The sequence below is a fragment of the Bombus impatiens genome, unplaced genomic scaffold (assembly GCF_000188095.3).
Source record: "Bombus impatiens unplaced genomic scaffold, BIMP_2.2 scf_0647, whole genome shotgun sequence".
Taxonomy (NCBI): domain Eukaryota; kingdom Metazoa; phylum Arthropoda; class Insecta; order Hymenoptera; family Apidae; genus Bombus; species Bombus impatiens.
The window spans coordinates 1,080,154-1,104,338 of record NT_177066.1 but is presented as its reverse complement, the minus strand read 5'-3'; the positions used below and the strand labels follow the sequence as shown (position 1 = coordinate 1,104,338).

The following is a 24,185-nucleotide window of genomic DNA, read 5'->3' as shown; positions in this document are numbered from 1 at the left end:
AATACTGACATATATAACCCTTGATATATTTTAGTACCGACAAAATTTGTTCAGTACTTGGTGTCAACATTTACAACATGCAAACCTACAGTTCCGACCGGATATAGCGAGAACAGAATACCTCTCAAATCCTGATGAACGTTTAAGGTGGCAAGCTAATGCTTTACCAACGGATGATCTGTGTACTGAAAATGCCATTATGTTAAAGCGATTCAATAGATATCCATTAATTATCGATCCATCTGGACAAGCAACAGAATTTATAATGAACGAATTTAAAGATCGAAAGATTACGAAAACAAGTTTCTTGGATGACTCGTTTAGAAAGAATTTAGAGAGTGCATTACGCTTTGGTAATCCTTTGTTAGTACAGGATGTCGAAAATTATGATCCTATACTAAATCCTGTTCTAAATAGAGAATTAAGAAGAACAGGTGGGCGTGTATTAATCACCCTTGGGGATCAAGATATCGATCTTTCACCATCTTTCGTAATCTTTTTATCAACGAGAGACCCAACTGTAGAATTTCCACCTGACATTTGTTCTCGTGTTACCTTTGTAAACTTCACCGTTACTAGAAGTTCGTTGCAAAGTCAGTGCTTAAATCAAGTTTTGAAAGCCGAACGTCCGGACATTGATGAGAAGAGATCTGATTTATTAAAATTACAAGGTGAATTCCATTTGCGGCTGAGGCAGCTTGAGAAATCTTTATTGCAAGCATTGAACGATGCTAAAGGAAAAATCCTTGATGATGATTCTGTGATAACTACCCTTGAAACTTTGAAACAGGAAGCGGCTGATATTAGTAAAAAAGTCGAAGAGACAGATAAAGTAATAGCAGAAATTGAAACAGTTTCTCAACAGTACATGCCTTTGTCTCAAGCTTGTTCAAATATGTATTTCACGATGGACAGTTTGAATCAAGTGCACTTCTTATACCAATATTCTTTGAAAATGTTCTTAGATGTCTTCACATCTGTTTTATCTCAAAATCCAAGATTGTGTAATATATCAGATTATACACAAAGACTATCGGTTATTACAAGCGATTTATTTTCTGCTTGTTACGAACGCGTTGCTCGCGGAATGTTGCATACGGATAGATTAACATTTGCATTGTTATTATGTAGAATTCATCTGAAAGGTATTGCCACAGAATCCACTTACGATAGTGAATTTACATTTTTCTTACGTGGAAAAGAAGGTGTATTAAATATACGAGATCCTATAATGCCTAATTTAAGTTCAGAACAACAAGAAGCTATGATGCGCTTGAGTCTTAGACTACCAGCTTTTAAAAAATTGCGCGAGAAAATTCAAGAAAATGGAGAATTCAATACGTGGTTACAATCACCAACGCCTGAGACGTGTGTGCCGAAGCTTTGGGACGAAGAAAAGCCATTGACGCCAACTGGAACAGCTATGCATCAATTATTGATAATTCAAGCATTCCGACCAGATCGTGTGATAGCTGCTGCGTCTTTAGTAGTAACTTCCGCTCTGGGAGAATCATTCATGGCAGCTGCAGAAGTAGAACTTGATTTTGCTTCTGTAGTTGAGAATGAATTGAAAGCTAATGTACCTGCATTGCTTTGTTCAGTACCAGGTTTCGATGCCTCTGGCCGAGTGGATGATTTAGCAGCTGAATCAGGCAAACAAATAGCTAGTATCGCAATTGGATCTGCAGAAGGATTTAATCAAGCAGATAGAGCGATAAACATGGCTGTTAAAGCTGGTAGATGGGTATTATTGAAAAATGTTCATTTAGCACCACAGTGGTTAGTACAACTTGAAAAGAAATTGCACAGTTTACAACCACATGCCAGTTTTAGATTATTCTTAACCATGGAGATCAATCCAAAAGTACCAGTTAATTTACTTAGAGCTGGCAGAATATTTGTCTTCGAACCACCTCCTGGAATTAGAGCAAATCTATTACGAACTTTCAGTACAGTACCAGCATCAAGAATGATGAAAGTACCTAACGAAAGAGCCCGTCTTTATTTCTTACTAGCATGGTTCCATGCTATCGTTCAAGAACGTCTTCGTTATGCCCCGTTAGGATGGGCTAAACATTACGAATTCAATGAGAGCGACCTACGAGTAGCTTGTGACACTCTGGATACATGGATAGAGGCTACTGCTATGGGCAGAACTAACTTACCACCGGAGAAAGTACCTTGGGACGCTCTAGTGACACTGCTATCTCAATGCATATACGGTGGTAAAATTGATAACGATTTTGACCAACGTCTTCTTGCATCGTTCCTTCGGAAACTTTTCACTCCGCGATCCTTTGAAGCCGATTTTGCGCTCGTTGCTAACATTGACGGTTTGCAAGGAGGTCAACGACATATTACTATGCCAGATGGTACCAGACGTGATCATTTCCTTAAATGGATTGAATCATTATCTGATAGGCAAACGCCCTCGTGGCTTGGGTTACCAAATAATGCGGAAAAAGTACTGCTCACGACCAGAGGCACAGACTTGGTATCTAAATTATTAAAAATGCAACAATTAGAAGACGAAGATGAATTAGCGTATTCTAACGAAGAATCGTTAGATACACCTAGAGAAGCGGAAGCTGACGGCCGACCATCATGGATGAGAACGTTACACAATTCAGCATCAACATGGTTACAATTACTTCCAAAAAATTTACCGACACTGAAAAGAACTGTAGAAAATATAAAGGATCCTCTCTACAGGTATTTTGAAAGAGAGGTTAATAGCGGTGCTAAATTGCTGCAAGATGTGATCCATGATTTAGAAGACGTTGTTTTAATCTGTCAGGTATTTTTTTAATTTACATTGATATTGTTGTTAGGAAAGAGCGATCTCTTGACACTCAATACTTTATTTTTAATAAGTATTACATCCAATATACGTATATTATCATTGAGGATCATACAGCAACATTTGATATCATTTGATTTAAGAAGCACATTAAACATGATAGCTTTCATTTGAAAATGAAACATTAAATTTCCATGAAATATATTCTTCTAAAGTAAACAGTTAAAAAATTGAGAACTTTTAGTATGATCTACTAAATATAAATGTTGTGTTTTCTTTATAGGGTAAAAAGAAGCAAACCAACTATCACAGAACTATGTTGTCAGAATTAGTGAAAGGCATTCTACCAGGTGGTTGGAGACGATACACGGTACCAAGAGGATGCACAGTAATACAATGGATAACAGACTTTAGTCATAGAGTATCACAATTGCAAGAAGTTTCACGATTAGTATCTCAAGGCGGAGCTAAAGAAATTAAGGTTTGTTTAATTAAACTTATTTACGTAGTTAATTATTCACATTTCCTATAACCATATTTCTTTTAGAGTTTCCCTGTTTGGCTTGGTGGATTATTGAATCCCGAAGCATATATTACAGCAACGAGACAGTGCATAGCGCAAGCAAACAGTTGGTCACTGGAAGAACTGCAACTCGACGTAACTATAGGAGACAGTGATAATATTGCAACGGACGATTGTTCGTTTGCTGTAACCGGTCTTAAATTGCAAGGAGCGCAATGTAAAGATAATCAGTTGTATTTGACTTCAACTATAATGACCGATTTACCAGTTACCATGTTGAGGTGGATACGATCTACCACCGATGATGTACGAAAGGGCAAATTGTCTTTACCGGTTTATCTTAACAGCACACGTACTGAATTATTATTTACCGTTGATTTAAACATTGCTCCTAGTCAAGATCCTCACAGCTTTTATGAGAGGGGAGTCGCTGTTCTTACATCTACTGCTTTGAATTAATACTTATAAAATTAGCAAACTACGATATTTAACAAATAATATAACGATAAAGTCATAAAGGAATGGGCAAACGAACATTTCAGAAATGAAGTATTAAAGAACCTCCACATATATTGTACCGTTTGCTCGAGATGTTTATTAATCTGTTCATCTTTAATTATTTATAAAGTATTAAATATTACGAGATCCAATTAGCTAGTATAGTATTCTGTCAATGTCACAGTCATCAGTAAAAAAGTTTGCCCGTTTCTTCTAATATACTAATTGAATACATAGCAAAGACTATTATTTATCGCTTCAAAACGATTCTTAGCACAATATTTTGTAAACGTGCATTAAAATGAATCATTTTCTTGATAATTAACATAATTGAGAAAGATGTAAGACATCCGTTTTAGAATTGATGTAATAACGAGATTGTAATATATATAGTTTATTTAGTTTTGTATACGTTTAAAACTCAAAGACCGCTTTCTGTAACAAAGTTACATTGTGTTTGCTTAAGTGTAAGTACGAATGTATTGTAGAATCTATATTATTTGAATGCTATCTAATAAAAAACTTAATGTACGATTTACAAGAGTTATTAAAAAAGTAAAATGAGTATCGTTAAAATGCTTTGTACTTTGTTGCTTTGATCAATTATATTAATATCTATTTCTGCAATTATGCAACATTTAAAGTATGAACGTTGTTTAAATCTTATCATTATTAAATTAGATGTCATAGAAGCACTATAAATTTAAAAAAGAACATAAAAATTTTATTATGGTCCATAATATCAGATATAGCAATTACACGTATGAAATATTAGAATATTTGTACGGTAAAATACACACACACACACACATATATATATGTATATATATACATATATATATATGCTACATAATTATGTAAATAATATTGGAGTTCTCCGCTCTTTTTTATCCAATTAGTTCAATGATTATTCATTTTATGTATATACTCTCTGATAAATAATTTCAATTGCAGTACATGTTTTCTCCACGATTTTTTTGCAATATTTTAAAATAAAAGAATACGTCGTATATATTTTTTAACCATTGCACAAAAACTAATACATAGGCTTTGATGAATGTTGGACGGATTATATTATTGTAACATTAAACAACCATCATGGTTAATGAAGAAAATGCTTAATAAGCGAATTTATGATTCGTTAAAATAGTATGTACACTAATATCATAAAACTACTAAAATGTTACAGTAGTATATATTACATAAATATTTTAGTTACACAGTCTCGATTGAAAATGCCAAAATGCTAAAATAGACTGATTGAAAGCAAACTGAACCTCAATGAAGTTCAACATATACAATATAAAATCGATGTCTATTGTAGTAAGTAACAAAACGAGTTTACTATATGTTTCACTGCTTATAGCTATCCAATTTTCATTTGCGCGTTATACAATTGTCACGGTAATTAAAGTGATGAGATTATGCACTTATTTGTCAAGTGTGACAAGATTAGAAAATACTGAATTCAGTCTGAGAGATAAAATTGTTTTTTCGATCATTGATCGATGAAATCATCAGCAACTTGTTTATCTTTCGTAGAATAGCTTGTGAAAATGAATATTGAATACAAGTTAAACAAGGAATAAATCACCGTAACACTATGCAGCAGAAATTAAATAACCATCAGATTATTCTTCTTATATGCTCAAAAGAAAGATATAGTCTATATCACAGAAACGGAATCATCCGTTTCTTCGGCAGTCTTTTTATCGTCGCTATTACTGTTAGCCTGTTCATTAGAGACTAGAGACACGTCCTTTGGAAGGACCAAGGATTCTTCACCGATCGGCGCTGCAGCCTCGACTAGATTTTCAACGGACGCTGCTACCGTTGATTCGTCGTGGCAGAAACTCCTACGCAGGGACTGTTGAGTTCGCGTAGTCCCTCTCCTAATGCTACTACGAAGTAAATTAGCCACATCGGCCGCAGTTAAATTCGAACTGCTCGATGAAGTCATACAAGGTCGACGAGGTCTTTCGAGCGTCGAATGCGTTCTTTCTATCGAGCGTTCTACCACACCAATTCTTGTTGATCTATCTATCGTATTAGGTCTATGTCTTTCGGTAGCATTACTTTGAATTGTGTTTGAATTGATGTTTTCGTTTCTTGCTTCAGTTATATGAATTGTTACATCTTGGGTTTGCCTACTTTGATTCATTTCTACAAGTACAGTGGCGTAATCAGGAGGTGGAGGTTGTAGCGCCGGTCTCTGTCTCGGAGTACTGCTCTCACCGAGCACGTTCGCTATTCGACGTACACTTCTTCGAAAACTTTGCCGCAACATCTTTGCTATTCTCGCTCCCGTTGCTGTAGTGTAACTCGGAGGAGGTGTATATTTTGGCGGTGGATCTTCAAATGGTACTTCTGTCGTTGTATGTACGATACCATTGCCGTGAATGCTGGTACTCATATCGTTTCCAGTATGCGTTTGCGCATCTCGTGGGTCATCAGGCTCCAAGGATGGTCGATACAATAATTGAATTCTCTGTGAAATTAAAATTTTTTGAAAATCACATATATTAATTATAAATAAGTTCAAAATAAAAATTTCTTTCTATGTATAAAAACAGTGGATGTAAGACATATACACGATTAGAAAACTTACACCATTACATTGTTCACAGTGATTTATATTAACTTCCACTTGATTGTTCTAATGTTAGCACAAACAAAAATTGATGTCAAATGTATATTAGTATGTTAAAATGGAAAGTAAAAAATATTATTTAATAATTATTATACTAGTTTGTTAAAATTGTATCGAATTCTCACATCAAAAATATCGGGTGGACCGTTGTTCAAGTATCGACATGTTTGTATAATCGCCACTGCCGGTATCGTCAATATTGGTACTAATTGAATTGTAGCTCCGAGTTGTTTTGCCCAAACTGTCCAGTACTCTCTAGCGGTACGTCGGTAAGAATAAAGTTCTCGAAATCCAGCATTTTTAAATGCTGTAATGCTAAGTACCTATTGGATTTAAATCAATAACTTGCTTACGATATTACTACCTTTTTTTTAAGGTATAAATATTTTGATAGAAACATACCATAAGAATAACAGGCAGTATAACGTTCCACGTGAATGAGAGAAGAGGACCAGCCCAGTGTCTGAGACATCGACCAGTTGGAGGAAACAACTCGGCTACTACCGCTTCACCACTATGTGGACGTCCGCGCACTGCGAATACAGCACCAACTTGCACCAAGTATAAGATCATTATCCACCATGTACCACCAATTGTGTAGTCTAGATAATATACGACGTGTATGCCCAACTATAAACAAATGATTAAATTCCTATAAGACATACAAAATCTACTTTTACTGTTGTTTAAGGATAACTACATTGTAAAAGTCATAGATACGCGCATTTTCTTCAATATTTATATTAACAATTTGCTTTAATATTGCGGCTATTTATGACGTTAGAGATGGCGTAGAGATACTAGTTTTTATATCTTTCACTTGAATATCTAAAAACAATGCATTGTCTTTAACATATCCAGAATATCGAGTTAAAGTTGTATGCGGGATAAACATATAGATTCCAGCTTCTTTATTCATGTCTTCAGAATTCGATTTATCTTGCCCTATAGCTTTAACAATTTTTTTTATATCGTTTGCTGGATTTTCTTGATTTCTCAATGTAGCTGTTGCTCTAAGGACACAAGGCCAATCCAACAATGGATCCCATTTTCCGGTTTCAACTTGTAGGCATCCGATAATATGTCGATCTTTCCACTGTCCTATACCATTTAGAAATAGCTTCATTCTCAAAGTATATCCATATTCTTTATTTAAAAATTTTGGACTATAAAGAACGCAGTCATTTTCTTTTGCTTCGGTCATTTTTTCTTTATAACGGTCAATTCTCCATAAAAGACGACCATTAGTTGAATATTGTTCAAAACATTCCTGTTTACATGGACACTCGACGAATTCCGGAATATTTAATTTTGAATTATCCGTAATCAATTCCTCCAGATACTTTAGATTTTCTTTCATTTGAAACTTCAACTCTTTAATATTACTTTTCTGGCTAGTTGAGGTTTCTGATTGCCGCTCTATTTCTTCTTCTAAATTTTTTATTTTCTCAATTATATATTTTTGTTGATCCACTAATTCCTTCGAATTCTTACACCTCATTTCTAATTCTAATTTAAGATCGTGAATTGATTGCTGTTGTTCTTGCCATATGTTATTTATGTGTACGTTCTCTTTTGTTACGAAAGCTTTTAGATCATTTAATTCTATGTACCAATCACCAAGTACTTTATTATGCTTACTTTGTTCATTAGTCAACTCACTGTGTAAAAGTTTCAGTTGTTCCGAGATACGTTGAAAACTTAAGCTGGTGCGCTGTTCCATGTTGTCGCTAGTTACTTCTAAATCATTTAATCTTTGATTTAACGTTGTATTATATTGATAACATACTTTTGTCGTTTCCGCAACTTGAAACCGGAAGGAATTAATCAATTCTTGTTGAGAGTTCAATAACTTTAAACATTGAGACATATTATCCTGGAGAATTTTGCGTTCTTTTTCTTCATGGTTTATTACAGAACGAAGCAATCTTAGAGCAGAAAACACTTTACTTCTCCATAAAGAATCTTGAACTTCCTTCATTTCATTATTCTCTTTCGTAAAATTTCTGCATGTTTTTCGATGATCTTCCATATTTTTTCGAGGTACGTAAACTCCACATTTGAAAGAACATTCTTCTAAAACCGATCCGCAATGTTTCACGTGATCGTATAGATATTTCTCTTCGAAAAAATCGTTACAAAAGTAACAAGGTACGCTCCGCCGTACTATAGAATTGACTCGATTACTCATTTTCTGAAACGTACGGTGACTCCAACGATACTGATGAAATACTTTAATCATTTCAGTGCTTGGAGTGATAATCGTTATCTGTATAAATAGAATATTACATGGTCTGTCTGATAAGAAGAGAATTTTAAATCTTCTTGAACGGTTGAACAGAACAGCGATTTAATTTACTTTTAGTAGTGACGATATAATCATACATTAACGAATATTATTTTATTGAAATTTACTCCAATTTCCAGTTCGAAATATTGCACAAATATATTGGAAAATTAAAAATTACCAAGTAAATGTAAATAATTATATTTACCTCGGTAGCCATGGGTAAGCCTAGTATATAAGCACAAGCACAACTGAAGAATGTAATAGTAGTTTCCCATAACTTCATCATTTTTGCATTAATTGCCATAATACCAGTTATTACACAATGCCATATTGCCAGCTATAATAACGAAACTTTTGTATCTTCGATTTTGGTTTATCATATATTTTGAATCGCATACCTGTTGAGCTATTCCAAATAGGATAAGAATAAAATAGAAAAGAACTGCCCAGAATGGTGACACTTGTTCAGTGCCTAGTAACGCTAACGTTGCAGGAACCAATTCAGTCGAAAATCTCAAGGCTTGATAACCAGATTCAACACTAAAATCCGCACCGGGGCGAGTTACACGTTCTCCAACAATAAACGACGCATGTGCCATAAATCTTTCTGGTGTACTGCTATATCCCGGTGGTGCCGGCTGGTTCACAGGTCGCATAAACATATACGACGATATTCTTTCTGAAACAGAAATTTATTACGCTTAAATTTTGAGATCCTCATTTGAGTTGATAATGAGCTGTTGTTTGCTTACCAAATGAGCTAGGTATGTAAATATATCCATGATGTCGCAAAACTTGCACGCAAGTATTTGCCAGAAAAGCTGCGAGAAGTAGAACTGCGAGAGTTAACACGATCACTAGACTCGTGTCTCGTTGTAATAGATGTTTGTGCTTATTATGAGCAGCTATCTAGAAGAACAATAACATCCTCAAGTAAAGATTCCATTAGTCAAATGCATCACAGTACGTCGTAATTACCTGCATAGCAGCTGCACCAAGTAATCCCCAAGTGAGGAAAACCTCGATGGATGCTGCTACCCACGATTTGCCATTAATGAAAAACTCAGTCCACACAGTGGCAGGAAAAAGTTGATGTACAGAGCCTGGTGGCGTGAGGCCAAGTAATTTCGTACAAAGAACTAATGTACCAAATACAGGCACCAACGTAAAAACATATACTACTTTGCCATAAGATCTCAGACCTGAAACAATTATTAAATATTAGAAGAAAACAATAATGAAAACAGATATGTATATCGTTTAATAAAATCATGAAATACCTTTGCTTAATGATACGAACACGATCATCCATACAACAGCTAAATTGAAAGCCACTTGAAACTTTAACGTTACGACACCGGGATCTGATTCGTTTAAATGATTTCTTTGCAAGACAACTCCGCTAAAATAATCTGGTACTGTCTCATATAATTTATGCAAATTACTATTATTCTGTGTAGGTTTATCTTCTCTGTACAAGGAAAACGGTTCTGCCCATCGGTACTTATCCTGCTTCGTTATAAATGAATCTCTAGAAAAGATTATAAAAATATTCTCTCATTATTATTGGTCTTTCTTAAAATGAAAAATTTATCGTAAGAAATTTGATCAGGAAATTTATCAAAATTATGAATAAATCAAAAACAGGAAACAAATCAACACACCTAAAGTAGACGAACATCCAGGACACACCAACGATACTGTAGATACCGATGAATGCTTGTGCAATTAGAAGAGCTATACCAACGCCCTGAAAGAGGGGTGAAATCTTCCACATATCCACGGATCCAGCCGCCAATCTTTGACCGAGACACACGTGCAACGTCAAAAGTGGAATACCCAATACCAAAGATAAAATCAGGAACTGTACAATGAAACTTGCTGAAAGAAAAAGACAATTAAAGATGCGATGATAATGGATAAAATTGAGTAGCAGTTTACACAAGTATTTATGTAATAGCAATTTCTACACTCACCTCCAAATTGTACACTAAGAATAGAAAATCTACTTATATTAAAAAGACCAAGGGTGCAACTAAGACACGCCAAGGCTGGACTAAGAGCATGTGGCCATTTTCCCAATGGATTAGCATCCTCGTCCTCATCCTCTCCTCTATCCTCATCCCTATCAACGTCTCTCTGTCTGTCACATATTCTAAACAAACACATTGTTCCGTAAAAAAAAAAATGAAATCAAAAGAGAACAAGAAAGTAACCAATACTATTGCATCCGTTTAACTTCCTCCGTATATAATAAACAAAATATTAAAAAGGTAACAAATTAATTAAAGAATTACAGCGCATCGCCTGAGAGGTAGATAGTTAAACGAAATAGTATACTGCAGTAATGGTTACAATGTTAAATATACCACAGCATGGCTGACAGCTGCTGATAAGAGTATGTAAAACAATCATGTTAAAGGTCGTATCGATTTGTCGTAAAACTGGGTCGAACGTAATTGTATCTTATTTGTCGCTCTTGCCGAAGAAAATTCACGGTCGATCGAGACTGCGTTGCGACAAATGAAAGCCTATATTAGGATTTAATCGTGAGACATTGAATACGAGATTTATATTACAGAGTATTTTGCATTCGTATACTGTCACTTTTAAACCTTATATACCGTAATGTTAACTGTACTTCTATATCATTTGGCCATTGTACAATAAACTGTGAAATACGGGTACGAGTTAAGCGTAGAGAAGAAAAGAAGAAAATAAAGAAACAACAATTTATAATAAGTAGGAGCTACGATTGTTGCCAGCATCGATAAAAGATCGAGAATCATCAATGTACCGTTATCACGGAATAGAGAGATGAATACTTAAAAGAAACCGAACATTCCTACTGGGTTTCGACTTAAAGACACAACTCGACCTTGTTTTGCGTGAGGAATACGAAGGAGTTAGTATGTCTGTGCCACCTTCATTGCACCAATCTCGCAATTCTCCTGACGTTTTAGACGACTATTCGTGAATTATTCATATACGTATGAATACGAAGATTGTCTCGATTCTGGTTAACGAATGCTTATTACCACGTTGTCTTGTCGTTCGTTCGATCAAGATTGAAACTCCTTTCAATACCAATCGATCGTTTTCGACCATTCTTACGTTCGTCTAAAACGAATATAAAATTTTTATAATTGTTCCATAAGCGACAAAATAGCCCGTTCCGATTACTATTCTGTAAATTATTAACGTTAAAGGCGTAGAAATACATTTAGACTGACTTTAACATTATATAACTGATCGCTTTGAACGCTGAAAATTTGAAAACTAGTCACGAACTTTCGAATCCTGAAACTCTAGTGGTAGAGAAAAGCAAGGTTAAAATGTTCTATCGATTAATCAATAAACTGACCACTTCTAATGACCACGATATCTTTAGTGGCGTGCCCAAATAATATAGAAGATTAGAAACACGCAAACAGTAGCTTGGGCACGATCATTGCGTCAGACTAAATTTACCACTCGATGGAAATAGCGCAAAATTGTGTTTCTTTGACTATAAAAATTCCAGAGAAAAACAATGTTAGAATTAGATATTTGTGCTTCTAACGATTGTTGCCAATCGCGTATATTACAGCGTACGTACAATGAAATCGTGGGAACGACGGAGATCTTGTGCTCTGAGTAAGCTTTCAGCGTAATACGTACACTAATAGTGTATACTATATTGCGGATACCCGTATTATTAAACCTTCCCGACAAAAACGGTTAGTGAAACACGTTTAGCTTCGGCAAATAGCTGCATCAAGTACGTAGGATAGTAATAGTATGTTTCAAAACGATTCGTAATTGATCAGTGACAAACTTGATACTGAACTAATATTATTATTATTATTATACGAGTCGTTTTCTTTTGAAACGATCGCTGTCTTTCCATCTAAATGTTTTTCTCTAAAAGCTAATTATGATCAGTTTCGGAGCCTTGATAATAAAACTGTCTAGCTTCAGGGACTTAACTTGATTTCTCAAGGGAAACAACTCATCGACGATCGGTACAATTCCTCTTGGCTCAATCTATAAAAGGTTAAATTTGTCACTGAAGCAAATTAAATATCGTTACGTTGGTTAGATATAATTTATAACTTAAAAGTTGCTAGGTAACACCATCGTAAAGATCGTCGAACGACTGTTTATCTACGTAATTAATCGTAACAAATCGGTATAAGAAACTCTTACAATCGTAGAATATACCTGATACGATGTCTACGTTGACTACAGTAAAAGTATTGGCGACAAATCGTTGGATCGTGGTTCATCATGAATACATGTTACGCCAATGATGTCGATGACCGTTCGTTTCCACGGAGTTGAGATCGATTTTCCTCTTCGCTCAGTCGCTTTTATTATTCTATCCTCTTTCTTCAAACGCCGTTCTACCAGTAACGATTAATACATATAATGAAACTAAGTTTCATGACAAATTTTCGATCGACCGATTTCCCAAGATTAACAAATTTCGAAGAAATAATTACACGATATCAGAAAATCGTGTATTAAAATTCACAGTCGTTCAAGGTTTCAACGCTCTGTATTTAACGAGGCAAGAACAATCGAATTTCAAAACTGTGCCTTCTCGGCGTCACGGGGTCTCGCTTTTGAGAAACGATTTTACGGTTTCGTTCGTCTTCTACTATTCTCTCGATGTCAAGATAGTTTGTTGGCCTGTTTTCACATTCACGCAAAGCACCGTGTTTGTTCCTCTATTTTTTTCCAGTTTGTGCGTTCCTTTGTGTTCGTAAGATATTCTTCACGCACCGTTGTTTTATGTTCGAAACGTTTGGTCAGTGATTCAGTAATATTAATCGTGTCATGCGGTATGCAATTTATTTAATCGGCGAAGTGTAAGGTGAAACGTATTCGTTTCGCAAAGTATTCTCCAAATATTTTCAACTTCGCTTTGTAGATCAGGCGTTCTGACGTAATCGATTGATATTATGTTTTAAACGCACTGCACTGCTGTTGATTTTACGCGCGATAATCGATCAAAGAACCATGTTGATTTTCGATCGTTCGTTTCTTTTAACGAGAATGCCAAAAGTTTTCGATCCATCTATCGCAAAGTTGCAGGTGTAATAGCGCCGCTGATTCAAATCACTTTCGTTTGATCGTCCCTTCGGGTAAAAAATGACCGGAGTCTCTTAAAAAGAGCAACAGATCTCGTCTATTACAGAATTTTTGTATTCGAAAAGTTTACCGAGGCATATGGCTTCTTGGTACGACGATCGATTCTACAACTAAGGCAACCAGCGCTTACAGGGATTTGCCAACTAATACGACGCTTCGGGCAAAACCCTTGAAAGATATAGTCATCGTTTCGTATATGTTCATTGATATCCTTCGTTCCTCTGAATTTCTCCACGAGGCTATGTATATACAAAAACAACATTCGTATTAATTATCACAGGTATGACATCATAGGACATTTTTTCAAAATAAAATTCTTTTGCTGTGATTAACGCACAGTTTAGAAAATCGCAAAAAATTTGTATCTCTGTAGAAACATCCTTTGATTTTTGATACGAATACGAAATGGAATGTAGTTAGTCGATAGCGTTTCGTACATATACCACGGCATTCGGAGTAAACTTGTCTCTTTGTGCGAATTATCGATCAGTAGTAAAACGCCGCGAAAGAAGCAATGCAACATCGACATTTATTATCGTCGTTACTTTTAATTTCTCCAATCTCTTTCGTTTTTAAGATACGCATGAAGGTAAGGTGCGCAAGGTAAAAAGCGTTCGAAAGAAATTACCGACACCGCGTAACAGTACACAAAACTGATGCACAAACAACCGATATAGGAACCAGTTAGTACGACGTCGTTGTCTTTGATGAACACTGAGGAACAAATTGTCGCATTACCGCGACCAAACTTCCAAAGATTCCACGATCATTCGTGCTTCCAACGACTTGCTATACTGAATACGCTATTCCCAGTGAACCGTATGTATGTACGTGGGATCCCTCCGAAGCCAATGTATAACTGTACTCGGTTAGAGTCACGTGACGAACAAGGTAGATGAACGCACGTGCATATTTACGCTTGCGTGCTTGATCATTCGTCAAAATAATCAAAATTACGATCGATCGTCGTCAATCGCTTATTGGCATTTAACACGTCGATATTCGTCTCCCATAAAGAGGAAAACCTTTACAAGCAGAAATCTTCAACTTTGAGCACGAAACACGCTTATATACTGATCGTTACATACATGTCGTTGAATATAAATAGGTAGAGAACAACTCGCGATACGGATGATCATTATATGTAGTTACTAATAGATTAACTCTTTCGTTCCACGTAACTTCGATCGTCCTACTCCATCGAATAACGATATCCTATTTTATTGAACGATCGTTCGATGGAATTCTCAGGTGTCACACGCAATAGGATCTAAACAATCGAAATTACATTATTTTTTCAAGAAAGCGTCGAATTGTTAGAACTATGGGAAAACAATCGCCGATAAAATACGACCGTTCCCGTTAAAAGAACATTTCACAATTGACATTCGCAAGTCAAGTTTCGGCCAGTATTTCACATTCATTGTATGTATGTATCCTACCAGGCACGTACGCAATTGCATTCAACATAGTACAAACAATGACAATGAGTAGGAAGGTGAACCGAAGCGAAAGAAGTCACGCACTGTGGCTACTACATGACGCGGTAGAGAAATGAAAAAAAGAGAGCGGAGAAAGAGAAAAGGAAGGTTACGTGTTTAGTCTGATAACGTTATCTTTTTCCAGCACGAGAATGTCGTGAAAAGAACTACATTGTATTCGAACTATCGTAGAACTTCCAGCTTGTAATTGTCTAGCATCGTTTCAAAATCATGCGTATATTCTAACCGTATTTCTTCTAACTTTCTCCGAATACTCCATGCTACAGTTATCGCATGATAAATGTAACAAGTACGTGTTTGTTCTCTTATTTATTGTTCTAATTAGCTGTTTCGATAGTTTTACCTTCGAAAAAACAAGTTTTTCAAACTTCTCAAAGAAATGAAAGATACAAAGCAAACACGAGGGAAACCGGTTACCCATACGCTCGTTAACCGCATCTAAGAAAAAGGTAAGTCTTTCTGATTTCTACGACAGATATCATAAAAAGGCCAACTAATTTTATATATATATCGAATCTTCCCATTATGATAAAAAGTTTCATACGTTCTTTCTTCGTTCTCTGACTTTTGCGTTCGTCGCGAAGATACGAAATGTCTCCGATAGTAGTTGACACCGTTGTTACGTACATGTACTTGATGTCTGTTTGTCAAGTATATTTGTACAAACACCTCACTTGGGAAGTAATCAATAAGAGGAGATATCGGTGGTATACGTGCAGGTTAATGTAATATCCAAGCGGAACACACATCCTTTTGTTTCTATAAATCTATGAAACTTTTGTTATATAATCAGCTATAATAATAATTAATAATCATACCGTGTTTAATCTTTCTTTTCGTGCGTCTTAATAATCAGATCTCGGATGAGTTTAACGAAACCAGTCAGTTATAAAATTTTAAGGAAAATAACACAATTATAGCACCGATATACCGTTAAGGGAACTACACCAGGCAGTACCGTTGACCTGGAGCTGCGATATTCCTATGCTACCACTGACCCAAAAACAACATTCATTGTTTAAGAATCAATAGAATTACACGTAACACTCTGCATTAGCACGCAAGAATGTACGTATTTACACTCTACCGAATGCATTAATGTCCCTTGAATCTTATTCTCCAAATAATTCGTACATTTAAATATATTTTGAACAGGTGGCGAAAGCCCTCGTTAAGAATCGGTAAAATGTGATTAATATAGAAAGGCGAGGATGTAAAGATAAATACATCGCGTGTCGCCGTAAACGAAATAAATATCGTTTAAAATAAATATGCTAGTAAGTGGAATATTAATGGAAGAGGTATTTATTTAAGAGCATCACGAACAGTCACGGTCCAGAAATCATTCGTTCCTTTGAACCCTCTCGATTCTTAATTTATTAAGTCCATAAATGAAATTAATAAACCAACAGGAAATATGCTTCAGTGACGGAAAAATCGCATCGTGAACTTTGGTAAGTCCGTTAAAACAACCAGCGAAACTCTGATCTGTTTTCTTGTTCAATTGCATACGTGCGTTCTAACCATCGAATTACAGGAGAAAGTGGCCAGGTTAAATTACAATGGTTTCGTAAATGTTAGAGTACGGATCGAGTATGTATGTATGAGTATCGGATTAAATTGATCTATTTGTCGATCAATTGTCAAACCTACATCAACGCAAAGCTGATATAACCCTGTGGATGGAAAAAATGAAATTGTTGCGGTTGAAGCACGAATCTCTGAAAACAGTGAAATCTTCTCACGTGGAACAGACACCAGCAAGGAAGTTCTCTCGACTTTTTCCCAAAAGATCATGTTCGACGACATTAGAATGTCGACATTAGAATAGTGGATTGCGCAACAGGTTGCGCGGTTCATCGACGGTGAAACAATCTGTGTGCGATCGAGATCATTGGCCTTTATAAACCCGACTAAATAGCATGCAACGGCTAGTAATATTTTTTTCAGCAAGAACTAATTACAAGTAATTCAAATTTTGAAATTCTCCGTCGTTTCTCGACGACTCCGTGCTTTAAGAGCGAAGAACAGCGAAATATAAAAGAAAACCCATCTTAAGATTATAACGCTACACGGGAAACAAAATCGATTGTCCGTGGTGTATGTAGCAAGAAAATTAATTAAACGACATACGTGAAAGAAAATAAGATCTATTTGTTAGGCTCTTACCGTAACGCGTTTCATCGAGCGCATGCATTCGTGACGAAACTGTAAAGCATGCGCACGTTTAAACAGTACACAGGACAACGAACAATTATCGCAACTTTCGTCGTTGACCATTCCTGACATGCACCGCGTGCGTGTTCTAGATCTCCAAGTTACACATTTAATCACAATTAATCATAAAATGAAAGAATTCGTCGGTTGCTTAATTCTTAACGCACAACACATTAGACGCCGTAATATGAAGGAAACGAGTCAGAATTGCTTGCAACGTCATACGACAAGCATCGATTCGACGATCTCGTTGCTGATAAACGAACGAACGTTGCTACTTTCCAGGTGAAACTAGATAAAAGTAAATGATGTACAATAAAGATATTCATAGAAATCTATATACATAGAAATAATTTCTCGAATTACTTTTCTACTATTCTGTCCACGAAGTGTACCGGTGGTTTGCGTAAGAAGGATCTAAAGCGCAAGTACTGTCAAGCATGGATGAGTAACGACCAACAACTAACTCGTTAAGCGAATTCTCGTTTCCGGTGAGTGTGGCAATAAGATTGAACAAACGAGAATGAAAGATGCGGTTCGTGGATTTAGCAAGCATCTAGAACGGAATAGTTTACTGTTCTTAATATTAACCTCGGAAAATACAATATTAAAAATAAGAAACAGAGCATTAGTAACTTTATGTTCCAAGTTTTGATCTATAATTCGAGACGCGTGATCTATCGAATATTTTCCTGGGTCCTAACGGTTTCTATCGTTGACGTGGTAAAACTTCAACGAGTAATAGCAAGAAAGGGAAATCTCACCGTCTGGAAGCGATGCGTTGCGGACTTGTCGCCGTGCTAGAAGGTGGACTCGTAGAAGCACCGCCAAAAGAGCTGGAACATGTCGTGATTCCTGAAGCAGTTGTATCACTGCCCGTAGTCGACGATAAAACGCTGCTTTGCCTCGAAGTAATGTCGCGGCTTCGCGTTCTTTGCGATCGACTTGCTCTAAATTGTCTTCCGCCTCTCCGCGATGGCACTACATTTGAATTATTCGAGTTTCTTACAGGAGCGCTGGATGGCCTAAGGAGGGTGCCGGAAGTACCGTTTGTTTGGGCAGCTAATATCTCTGGAGCAATTAAAGCGATATCTGGCAAAGAATTTGGCGCGGATACGACAGTTCCGTGGCAACTGTTCAAATCGATGTTTCGTTGTCGTTCAGTTTCTTCCGGTAATCTCAAATGACGCAAACGTCTCATCGAAGCCCGTACCCAAGAATTAACAAGCGTAGGATTGTCACGTGTTTCGCGATCGATGGTTTCGTTGCTCGCGTTGCAACGTACATTTTCATCTTGATTATTGCCGTTACAGTCGGACGGCGGATCGGAAGTTAACCATCGCGAACCACCGACCACTAGGGACTTTACTGTCCCGGAGACAGACATCGCGACACTGCAGCCCGCCTCGGTAGCACGATGCTCGCGACCGCGCCTGCGTCTTGCGTTTTCACTGGTGGGGGATGCATTCCCTCCTTCGGTGTTCTCCTGAACCGCGTCAACCACACCGGGTGCTAACGACTCCGTAGCCCGCGGACATTCTACTTCCTCTAACCACGACCAATCTACTTCCGAACATTCTGAACATCCGTCCTCTTGATCCTCTCCATTCGTTTCCAATCCTTCCTCCGTTGAACAACTGTAGACAATCACAATTTTTAGTTTATCGTTTCCCCTGTTTATCTTAGGATTATTACGTATCTTAATTTAAGAGAGAATATAAATTATACTTTAAGAATATAAATTGTTCTTCCTGGCTTTGTTAGGCGTGCTACCTAGATATCTTATAGATGATAAGAAAATACTATATACCTTAGGAAAACACATCCGAGGCACAAGCCATATGGAGAAAGTTTTCAACCAAACCTTTGTCTCTCAGGCGTGGCTACACGTGCCACTTTAAAGATCTATTCAATGTCGACTTGGATCCACGCTTCTCGCACACAACTCGTGCCATTACTTCCGGCTAGTCACTGTGTTGTCTGACGGAGAATCTCTTTGGATATTCGAAACGAAATTACGCGCCTACGAGTATGTATTTATATCGTTCCTCGTAATCTCTATAAAAGCAACCTATCCTCCATCTATATGAATCACGTTACTGATTTCAATTTAACCCAGGAATTTAACATATTACGTTTCTTTATGAAATCGATGGAAATCAACAGCGTTATAACACCTTGCATTTTGAAGATTAAAAAGAAGATTTAACTACACTCTAGAAACTAGAGTAAACTAACGGAAGACCCTCTGACCCTTCACCTTTACTTCTACTCTTAAAAATATAACTTACGAAACGTTTTCTACTCCAATGAACTCGACGTAAGTCGGACCTATTTTTATTTATATTTTTATACAAGCACTGTTACACGAGCTAAACAAAAGTCTTTTAAACTTCACGATAAATATTAACCATATCCGAAGAATTCAGCTCAATTAAGAACTGGAATATTTGTGAATAAACTCGCTACTAAATCATTATCGTATATATTATTAACGTTAACAACGATGTCACATTTCCTGCTTCTAATAGCTGACGATTCATTACGTGCGAAGAAGAGTGAAAACAAGTAGTAAAATTGTCGTACCTCGAAATAAAGCTGGATTGCCGATGAATGCCATTGGAAGTTGATGACGCGTAATTATATCCTCTTAAACTAGTTGACCTATCGAACCGAGAAAATGTATCCTGTGCTGCATTTTTGAGTGTAGTTCCTTCCGTCCAAGATTTACGATGTGTATGCTGAAATGATCTTCTTTTAGCTGTTCGTACAAACGTTTGTTCTTCGGAATGATTTTCAACCACGTCAATGCTACTCGCTCCAAGCTCATAATCAACAGGATCGGATCTAGGTTTCCTCGAAATACTTTCAGAAGGGGTGCCCGAACATAATTCAAAAGCTGAATCATTTAAATCCGTGTCTGCTTTCCAGCAGTTTAGTGCTTGTGAAGCACTTTTACCATTGTAATTCAATAAATCTTCGTTTTTTATGGTACGAGAGGTTAATAGGATCAGTCCATGTGAATGTATAACTTGGTCATAACGGTTACATTTCGCTTCAGCTGGATCATCGTTGTCATCGTGTTCTGTGAGAAAATTGAAAGCATCGTTGATCTCCTGTGCCTCAAACGTATCGTCTTCGAGCTTTTCACTGGAATAATGTCCGTCTTTGTTATCCGATGAACTTCCATAATCAACCGTGTCTTGATGCTCCTCATTAATGTCGGAACAAGTCTTTCTTATAACTGGTTCTAAGTTCCTGGTAATGTCACGAACCCTTTTTATCGTATCGGATGAAACGACATCGATTCTTTTACGAATCGGCACCACTTGATCGTGACCTAACGTGACTAATACATCACCGTTGTCATTTATGCATTGTACTTGTTCTTGCTTCCTGGTTAATGACAATGCTTGTTCTAACTTCGGTAGGCATACATCGAGAAGATGTTCTTGCTCGTCAGGCGATGATTCTTGAATCGATACTCGTGGTACACAACTATCGTTTCCAAGATCGATCAAATCACCATCTTCGCTCGAAGTCATTCTGTAATGGTTAACTACTGCAACGAGAAAATGAACGTTTATCTGTAGTAGGGTAACAATCCTGTGCATTCTTTTAAATGTTTAAATTTCTACGATCAGGCTAACTTAATCCCTTGAACAAAGTAGACCGATACTTTTTCGTTTCAAATGTCTAAACCTCTCCTACGTTCGCTTCACTTGGAAACCAAGTACATATATATCGTCATTTTATCTCGATGCGATGAAAACTGATTCTAAAACCACTCCTTTATGTAGAGATTTATTACACAAATTACTATCTTTAGTTCTTTGTGTAAACCGTAGAATATGCTACGACAGACTCACTATTTTGGAAATATTGGACAACGTTATGAAATATCCATATAGCTGACATGATTTAAAACAATAACTGATTGAAATGGATGTTTAACCTTACGGTATAAAGAAACACGTATGAATGCCGGGCCGTTGAGGAAAATAAGTTACAGCAAATAAGTCACCCACGGTGTTATATTATTAGGAATCATTAACGATGTAATGCTAAAGACAATTTGCCAACTCCGATTATTTATAAACTAATCCTACTACCACAGTACTAACGTGATTGTGATAAAAATGAAGAAATAAACATATGAATCATTCCTCATACCTACCAAAATACGCATACAATATCAATCAAAAGTATTATCGACACAAATTCATAAAGTTTTATTATTATTTAGTAACATTTCATCTAAAACGACTCGATTGTCGTATCAATTATCATCCATTAGCATCTATTGTCGACTGATAATAGTTCAAATTATTATCTGGTATTATCTAGTAGGTGAAAAAGTAAGTAAGAACTGGTAACCGATATAAATTAAAAATTTGACTACGTACATCATATCAGAGTTGGTAAAAATTATGATTCGTTCATTAATTGATTCATATCCTTTAGTACTCGGGAACGGAAGAACATAGAAACATTTCTGTAATATTACTCTTCCGAACGACGCCTGTCCCTTTACAAAACTCGTAGAGAAATACTAGTAACAGAAAGAATAAATTGTAATACTTTTTGTACTTTTTAACATTTTTAACAATTTTTACACTTCTATATATTTTAATAGTGGATGCATGATTGGAGAAGTCAAAAGGAAGCTATCGATCGATATTGTCGGAAAACTATCGATCTAAAAGCTGTGACTGGAATCGACTGGAACGACTGTCACGGTCGATACTTTAGGACAAGCCCGTTGCCAGCACACTTGTCCAGGTAACAGGTAACCAGTAACCGGACCTTCTCAGCTGGCTACGGCTCTATATAACTCATTCGTGAATCATGAACCAGGACAACAACTTCAGAATGCTTTTATAGAGTTTCAAACTAATCAATATCCTAAAAACAATACTATAGCCAAATAATCTAATTCATTTTCCTTATTCACATACTCGCACAATATTATTTTTCTATGAAGAAATTTTATTTTACATGAAACATATATTTAATATGTTCTTCTATGTGTGTGTTTGTGTGATACTTGCTTTTATACATAGAGACATCTACATAGCCTGTAATACTTGTACAATATTTATTTGATTCTCCTCGATAAAATACCAATAATAAAGTGTACAAGCAATAGTTAATAATCAAAAATAAATAAACTGATAAAATGATGACAAATGATCTACTCGTTTTGTCGTTTGTATAAGAGTAGTTTCATTTTTCTTATAAATATGGTTAAGCTAGTACACTAATGATATCCTCTATTACATACAAACAACGTGTAATAGCTGTCAATGTTGAAGGCCAACTACATATTCATAAAAACAGCTACATGATTTTAAGATTTAGCACATGTGACATTTTTTTGTATCATATTTGTAGTTTTTCTATTTTTTAATTTACTAAATACTAAATACATATAATTTAATAAATCAAGTTTAAAAGTAATTGTGATTGAAGTCTTGTAAAGTAAAATATTGAATATTTTTCATATCTTGTAAATTTTATGTAAATTTTCGCAAAGGATATCCGAAAATTAAAATCCTAGAATTTTCAGTATAGCTGTTCACAAAAGATATAACATTGCAAACGTTGATAAACGATTTCATTTCTTCTTGTAAATTTTTGTTATTTAATCAATTATTTATTAAACAATAAAATGAGATGTATATTACAAGTACATCTCTTACTTACGTCATTTTATAATATATAGAAATTTATATGTATATTTCAAACAAATGAAAGCTGTCGATGTTTTTTTAAAATATAGCAATGCTCTAGAATTTGTAAACCGATCATAACTGAGGATAACGCCATCTAAAAATATTATAAGCTTATTTAGCCCAAAGCGCGCCTATTAGAACAAAAAAAAATAAATTCTATATGTTCTATTATACAGCTTCTCTTATACACTCATTATATTATAAACAGAAGTTCGACATTGCAAAATTCGGAATAGTCGTTATTACTTCGAAATCACACACATTTGCGCTTAGTTTAATATTTTCTATCAAATTTTGCCCAGTTATTTAGATTCATCTAAAAGTGGTATTATGTCTAATTATATTATTCATTATGGTTTTATGATCTCGCTTTTTAAATGATAACTCAATTAATTTATTAATTTAAACTTCGAATTTTCACTTTTATTAGAACTTTCTTTTTATCTGTATTTGAAAGATCTATGAACACTTGAGTCACCAAATTTGATCATGCAATTCTTTTTAAATAAGATCAAGATCAGTTTTACACTTATTATTATCCGTTATTCTTGGTACTGGTTACGTCGGCCCTCGAAAAACCAAACAGAGCACTGACATGATTTCAATAGCACAGTTGCAGCAAACTCAACATTCATTGTTGATTTCAGCGATTTTGAAAAGTATCTATTAGTCTTTTCACTTGCTTTCGTAATCCAGGAATTTAAGCATATTATTCACTACAATACGCCACGTAGATGATATGAAAGAAACAAATACTTTACGTTATCCGCGTAAGGCGTAAGGCACGCACTGAAGAAAGAACGAACGTCGGCAAGGAGAGTCCGATGCGTGCAT

General features: G+C 35.8%; 2 protein-coding genes across 10 annotated transcripts in view; one reads left to right on the top strand and one right to left on the bottom strand.

Moving 5' to 3' along the window:
- LOC100741265 (dynein heavy chain, cytoplasmic) overlaps window positions 1–4,355 on the top strand; it is a 20,776-nt gene extending 16,421 nt beyond the window's left edge. For all 5 annotated transcript variants that reach the window (XM_012389435.3, XM_012389437.3, XM_012389436.3 and 2 more), the window contains 3 exons: window positions 35–2,797; window positions 3,084–3,281; window positions 3,348–4,355. In XM_012389435.3, the coding sequence (XP_012244858.1) occupies window positions 35–2,797; window positions 3,084–3,281; window positions 3,348–3,782 (3,396 nt within the window). In that variant the 3' untranslated portion in view covers window positions 3,783–4,355. The remainder of the gene's footprint in view (window positions 1–34; window positions 2,798–3,083; window positions 3,282–3,347) is intronic.
- Window positions 4,200–24,185, bottom strand: LOC100741389. Of its 5 annotated transcripts, none has more exons than XM_012389440.3 (14): window positions 23,879–24,185; window positions 20,203–21,178; window positions 18,381–19,253; window positions 10,738–10,916; window positions 10,426–10,642; window positions 10,042–10,292; window positions 9,740–9,963; window positions 9,514–9,670; window positions 9,160–9,440; window positions 8,967–9,098; window positions 6,874–7,101; window positions 6,597–6,794; window positions 6,430–6,477; window positions 4,200–6,309 (listed from the first exon to the last, which is right to left on the bottom strand). In XM_012389440.3, the coding sequence occupies exons 2-14, from the start codon at window positions 21,159–21,161 to the stop codon at window positions 5,488–5,490; spliced, it is 4,569 nt and encodes a 1,522-aa protein (XP_012244863.1). In that variant the 5' UTR covers window positions 21,162–21,178; window positions 23,879–24,185; the 3' UTR covers window positions 4,200–5,487. The 5 variants fall into 5 exon arrangements, with proteins under 5 accessions (XP_012244863.1, XP_033178509.1, XP_012244861.1 ...); XM_033322618.1 differs by lacking the exon at window positions 23,879–24,185 and adding an exon at window positions 21,794–22,645; XM_033322617.1 differs by lacking the exon at window positions 23,879–24,185 and adding an exon at window positions 22,023–23,037 and having other exon boundaries at window positions 5,488–6,309; window positions 20,203–21,959.